General features: G+C 42.3%; 2 protein-coding genes across 2 annotated transcripts in view; both read right to left on the bottom strand.

Moving 5' to 3' along the window:
- LOC118411873 overlaps positions 1 to 1,396 on the bottom strand; it is a 21,993-nt gene extending 20,597 nt beyond the window's left edge. Inside the window, exons 1-2 of the mRNA XM_035814363.1 lie at positions 1,157 to 1,396; positions 199 to 361 (exon numbers count right to left, since the gene is read on the bottom strand). Coding sequence (XP_035670256.1) covers positions 199 to 361; positions 1,157 to 1,396 — 403 coding nt within the window. The remainder of the gene's footprint in view (positions 1 to 198; positions 362 to 1,156) is intronic.
- Positions 1,397 to 6,444: 5,048 nt separating this feature from the next.
- Positions 6,445 to 6,766, bottom strand: part of LOC118411426 (angiopoietin-2-like) — a 6,535-nt gene continuing 6,213 nt past the window's right edge. The window contains exon 4 of the mRNA XM_035813706.1: positions 6,445 to 6,702. Coding sequence (XP_035669599.1) covers positions 6,482 to 6,702 — 221 coding nt within the window. The 3' untranslated portion in view covers positions 6,445 to 6,481. The remainder of the gene's footprint in view (positions 6,703 to 6,766) is intronic.

The following is a 6,766-nucleotide window of genomic DNA, read 5'->3' as shown; positions in this document are numbered from 1 at the left end:
TCGATGAAAAGGTTTCAAAGACAAAATCTGAAATTCATTTAACAACAGAATCTTATAAAGAAGCCTACAGTCCGAGGAATTTTTGTATGGATGAATTAATGGAGTCATGCATATGCAATTGTCCTGGGTATGATGGATTTGAATGCGTTATGGTATTAGATAAGAATTAACGAATGCAAATGAATATCATCTCCCTACCCCCTAAAGTCGTTGGCAGTGTAACCTTGTTCGCAAATTTCCCGATGTTGGACACAGATCTCTTATCTCGGTGATGCACTTCAGCTCCGTACAGGAAGGTGGCGCTCTTGCCACGCCCCTCTCCATTCTGCTGTTCACGAGCGCTCGGGCCCTGAGGACTGACCTGTTGGGCGACATTAGATACACTCAATTAACTCGTTATAAGTATGCTGACAGTGTCTTTTGAAGATCATGTCAATTACGTAGTCTCGCTCGTCAGGGTGACAGATTGGCGACGGTCCAACTCGATCTATCTTGAACTTTGAACTCGTTAATCGGATCTGCTGGTCCAGACTAGAGACCGCAGGGACAAATTTTCTGCTCAATGCACCCGTGCGCATAAGGTTAGATTTGCACTGATGCGTGTCAAAGCGCCATTATCAACTTCATAAATCTGGTTAAGCATAACAAAGTCTTTGTAATTACGACGTGCAATGTATCAAGCACAATGCATTAAAATAGTTATGGGTCTGGCCACATGATAATTCTGATAATTCGTGTTGCTCTCAATCAATTTTCCCTTTGTTGCTAACCCATTACATGAGGACATTTGAGACTCATATACATCTAGGATATAAGTATATCTTAAAAAAAGGAACCAACTACCACGAAGAACAATTTATCATCACAATGACAATACTTTTACACAAAATACTTAGTCTGTTTTTCTTTTGGGGGAGTATTAGTCGACCAGGAAATAGTGTACAGTTCATTACCTCCAAATGTAATGCGTCAGCCCTCATAATCAGGGATTTTTCACGGCGTTCCGATAGATCATGCGGGTAGAAATGCTAAATAGAACAATCTACACACAATCCAGTACATCATAATTTGTCGTGAAGCGTCGAAACCCACCACCCGGATCCATTGTTCCGAAAATGTTACTCGTTAGAAGTTTGTCGTAAACTAATGTTTATACCTGCACGTCCAGGTGTTCTCTCCACTGTTGTATCTCCTGCACCTGGGCTTCCATTTCCTTCAGGTGCGCTTCCATTCCGTTTAGCTGCGCTTGCCGAGACCTTTCGCTGAGATCCGCCCCCTGCCTCACCAGTACAAACATGGTGACGAAGCTCACAAGTACGGCCACCACGGCTACCAAGAGCGCTGCGATTATCCCCAGCCTATCGTCCCGCCCTGTCCCGTGTACCGAGTTCGTCATTTCGAGGTTTCCAGATCCCATTCTTACTACCTTACGAAAAAAAATTAACTGCACTTCGATCTGCAGGCAGGCCCAACCTGCACAAAGGCCTGTCCGCAACTGACTGACTTTCAAGATATGATATCACTTTGAACCCAGCAGTTCTGTTTCCTCATTGGTTAGAAACATCGTGAAACACTAATTGCCCCATACGTCAATTATATTTTTAGCGATGCCGGGAGATTCGGAGCACATCGTCTACCGTCGGGTCCAAACCGAAGTTTGGCGAATGGGGCCGATTCGTCCCCGATGATTTGCGATCATCGATTTCAAGTCGCTCGCGCGCGATCGGCACAAGGAAGAAATACCTTGGTGCGCTAAGTGCCTTGGGGTCCGTTTGTCATCGGAGAAAAAACATCCGTTATATAGCTCGGATCACTTAATTTCTGAATTGGTTTTACAAATTTGATGCAGGTTAATTCTTCTAAACGGTGGAAATATGATCTGTTCTTGGCTGAAACGGATACTGTAGTTTGATTTTGGGTCTTATTCTGTCAACAATTAGTTGGGTCACTGGAGCCAGCAAGAGGTCGTGTTTTGTCTGTTACAGTGTTACAGAATGAGTCTCACTGCTGTAAAAGCTTCTCGTTTATTACTATGGAAAAGGAGTTGGATTTTATTGATGACACTGAGAAGAAAATATTAGTACATAGTATCATACCTCACTACATGGCTGATAAAAATGATATTTTCCAGCAAAGAAAAAGTCAGGAAAGTGCATTTGTACAGCCAGTATCATCGGATTATCCATAGTAAAACAAGTTAAAACGCAAACACCTAAGCATCCATATTCGACAGAATGTTGAATACTTCATTGTCGATATAGCCGACTTGTCCTTGGCTTGAACAACAGACACATTCGAAAAGTAAAGGTCATGGTAATTCGGGGAACATCGGAGACCGTCGTCTCCTGTCCGAAGTTAGCCGAATGGCCCCGATCATGTCCGACTGCCTCACTCGGAAGTGTCACTGAGCAGAGCGTGGCAGTACCAGTGTAATCAATTATGACATTTGCCTGGGGCTCAGCTTGTCCTTCATTAATTTAACTTAAAATTGGTGTTTTCATACCCCGAATGGCTTCCTTTCTGGTTCAATGTTAAGATACTGGTTTGCTTATTGCTATGATATTGATAAAAGACGTGAAATTAAGACCGGATAGTGTAGTTTGGTTCTGACGCATGTCAACAACAGTAGCTGTCCTGACCGGAGAACCCTGGGGTCAGGGACGACTGGTTTTAGACACGCAGTGTGCAGCTACTTAGCTCAGCCGCATGAGTGTTTATACAGAAATCACTGATGTATGAAATATCTCAAAATACAACTTCAGCGACATATAGCGGCCAATTAAATGGTCAAAATACATCTAAGATTAAAAAAATGCACAGCTAAAGGCATGGAAATGTCACTATTAATTTCTTTTACGTTCTTGGTAGTCATCATTTCCCCCTAAACATTGAAGAAGACCCACTTTCTCTTAAACGTCTAATATCCGTCGACAATTACTGTGGCTACCGGAGCCAGTGCGAGTAAGGAATGTAAGAGAAATATAAAATTCGAACATAGTTTTCGGAGTTCATCTCAATTACAAATGGCGCTGTTGACCTTAATCTGGCGCAAGTGTCGAAACCCCTTAGATATACATATATCTAGATATAGTAATTTATATACTCCATATGATTTAGACAACATTCGATATCGTCAACAGATGTCCAGTAGACTACAGCACGAACCGAAGTTTGGCGAATGGGGCCGATGATTGCGGGCCGCCATGCTCGAAAGAGTCGCCAGCGAGACAGCCTAACTACACAATAGCTTTAGCAGGTACTTTTACCTAACTACACAATAGCTTTAGCAGGGACTTTTACCTAACAACACAACAGCATTAGAAGGCACCTTACTCTAGGGCCCACCCTACAGATGTTTAGTATCACTATTAGTATTAGTTCTGTGTTCTGTGGGACGCTTTGAGAAGCAACATGTAACGAACAAATCACAAAACAGAGAAACGGGGCAACATTCACCGTTAAAATACACTGCAGTGTAACCCCTGACCTATGATGACACCGCCTGGGTTCAGGGCGGACCGGTTTTAGAGAGGCAGTGTGCGCGGATTGTTACAGCCTGGGGGCTGGGTGACTCGTTTCCAACTTTGAGCGGGACAGAGTTGTGTGTTTACCTCAAAATCACTGATGCGTGAAAATGTTTCAACGTAAAATTCGTTGTAGGATTGCGATGTTATCAACAGATTGCACGAGACTAATCCCTCTAGAGCTGCAAAAGTTCAACATTTTTCTATTCGTGTGTGAAATTCTAAATGGTATATCACCCCGTAAGGGGCGGTATAACCCCGTCGTGTGTAAGCACGTCGACCAATGATGATGATGTGAATGTCTTGTAGCAACTTTGCCACCTCCCCCCCCCCTCCCGCGCGATGCTCTGGTGTGCTGTCTACACCATCACAGTATGAGTAGATGTGAGGTATCTTTGTTGACGATGGCTTTGTCCGAAGAAGGGTCAGTAGTGGCGTATGTAGAACCCAACAACGATGCGTTAAGACGATGATTATCATATTCACTGGTGGTTGCATTTCGGGTAAAAAAAAACACGCCGAATGTTGATTTTCAGTCGTTTCATTCTCAATTGATTTTTGTATAAACACGCTTCAGCATTACATGTATGCCCAACCCTTTAGAGCATTACATGTATGCCCAACCCTTTAGAGCATTAAATGTATGCCCAACCCTTTAGAGCATTACATGCATGCCCAACCCTTTAGAGCATTACATGTATGCCCAACCCTTTAGAGCATTACATGTATGCCCAACCCTTTAGAGCATTAAATGTATGCCCAACCCTTTAGAGCATTAAATGTATGCCCAACCCTTTAGAGCATTACATGTGTGCTCCAACCCTTTAGAGCATTACATGTATGCCCAACCCTTTAGAGCATTACATGTATGCCCAACCCTTTAGAGCATTAAATGTATGCCCAACCCTTTAGAGCATTAAATGTATGCCCAACCCTTTAGAGCATTACATATATGTCCCAGCCCTTTAGAGCATTACATGCATGCCCAACCCTTTAGAGCATTACATGTGTGCTCCAACCCTTTAGATCATTATATGTATGCCCTAACTTGTTTGAGGCAAACGATGAGACTGTTACACCTACATGTTATTACGTAAAAGCGATTTAAACTTAACAAGTACACGTCTGTGCTTTACGACATGTAGCACATTACTAGGTATTATGCTCCCATTCACAACTCATGTAGCTTCTGGGAATCCTGCACTTTATTCCATAGGAGCAACAGAGTCTAACGTTACCAATAGATATATATTTTTTCGGGTGATTGGGTGTGTATTGCATATTGATAAACAAACGAATGATTGTAAACAACTACTGTCACACCACAAACTGATATGTGACTCTAGGTAATACCCCAAACCAGGTATATTCAGGGCATTGGGGGAGCGAAATGATGTACTGAACACATGCGCTCCGCTGCCCCATTATTAATTAATAAGTGCCTTTTAAAATATGAGAATGGGGAGCACGTGTAAGAATAATAATTTAAGATCCACACAAGAAAAGCAGAGATAAATAGATAGAACAATTGTTATACAGAAAAACATGTGATTTTCCTACCGTGCTAACTATATCTATTTATCTTAAAGTATCTATATCTTTATCTATGTATATACGTCTATGTGCAATTACCTTTACAGTTCTTTGGGCGTTCATTATTATGATGATATAAATGTGGCTATCATATTGACATGCTATATCTACGGTTTATAACTGATGGATAGTGCTAGAATGTTTATCAAGTCTAAAGAACATTCCGCAAACCACTAAATATCCCAGTGCTTGGTTCTCTATCGTAACAAACTACGAACCTAATATATGTTTATAGACTATGCCTTTTACATTGTTTGCTATTTTTATTTAACTCTAACTATCTGCTGCCGTAAAGAATGTGCACCTAGGGAGCAACTATTCAGCACTACCGACGCGTTATTTATGCCTGTAAAGTTTCTGACAAATAATGAATTCATTAAAATTGTGAATGATTGTGATTTCTAAAAAACAACGTGATGTTTTAAAGAACAATTTCTAAGGAATTTTGCTGTTTTATGATCAGATTTTGATATGTGATGAATGCATGATCATGGTCTAATTTTCATGGTCACAGACTTCATGGAGTAACTATTGCCTCTCCAGTCGTTCCACATCACACCTTGCCTCCACTGACAGGAGCTGCCACAGTTGCCCAGGTAACGGCCGTTGAGGTAAGAGGTACACCGGCGAAACCACCAACCGCCCTGTCCGTACTGCTGAGAACAACTGCTGCCGTAAAAGTAGTCGTAGTCGTGATCATCATTGTCCCTGTCCACAGTGGAGAACCGCTGCCCGTCGCTGTAACGCATGGCGTCTCCGGCATCCCCAGTATAGCCCGAGCTGGGCAGGTGCAGGGCGTATCCGTCCGCCTCATTGGGCAGTCTAAATTATGTTCATGTAAGTTTGGGATGATGTGCAGCAGTGGTAAAACACTTAAACACTATTGTCATTACTCACACATACACATACACAGCAACACATACACATACACGCACGCACGCACGCACACACACACACACACACACACACACATATATATATATATATATATATATATATATATATAAATACACACAGTCACAGACACAATGACACGAATAAACAAACACAAACACACACATCACATACACAGACTCACACACACACACACATATATACAGTCTCTCTCTCTCTCACACACACACACACACACACATACACACACACACATAGGCATAAACATACACACGCAAGCACACATGTATACATGTGCGCACACGTAAACATATACTCACATGCACATAGGCATACACACGCACACGTATACACACACACACACACACACACATTGCGGTGCATGAAATTGATTTTTAAAAAATCTTTTGTCATGAAGGTATTACGCACTCTTTCTTGAATATGCAAATAATGATGACATTTCCATTTTCTCACCTAAACGTGCTGTATTCTGCAAACCTCGTGGCGCCACTAAAGTCCTCGAGGACGACTCTTAATTTGTAATTTTTCCGTTTGGTCAGGAGGTGGATGTTCTCGTTCCCCAGCCAGTACTCCCCGCTCAGGTTCCCAAAGCCCAGTTTGTACTCCTCCCAGGTCCGGTTGAAGGGAACCGACCCGTCCTGCCGCCGCTGGATCACAGTCCACCCGCCTCCTGTACAAAAATACAGCAAACAAGGGTTAATAGAATTTTTCATCAAACAGTGACTAGTTTTTGA

This window comes from Branchiostoma floridae, chromosome 3, assembly GCF_000003815.2.
Source record: "Branchiostoma floridae strain S238N-H82 chromosome 3, Bfl_VNyyK, whole genome shotgun sequence".
Taxonomy (NCBI): domain Eukaryota; kingdom Metazoa; phylum Chordata; class Leptocardii; order Amphioxiformes; family Branchiostomatidae; genus Branchiostoma; species Branchiostoma floridae.
Note: the sequence above shows the minus strand (reverse complement) of the source record. Positions and strands in the feature narration are given on the sequence as shown.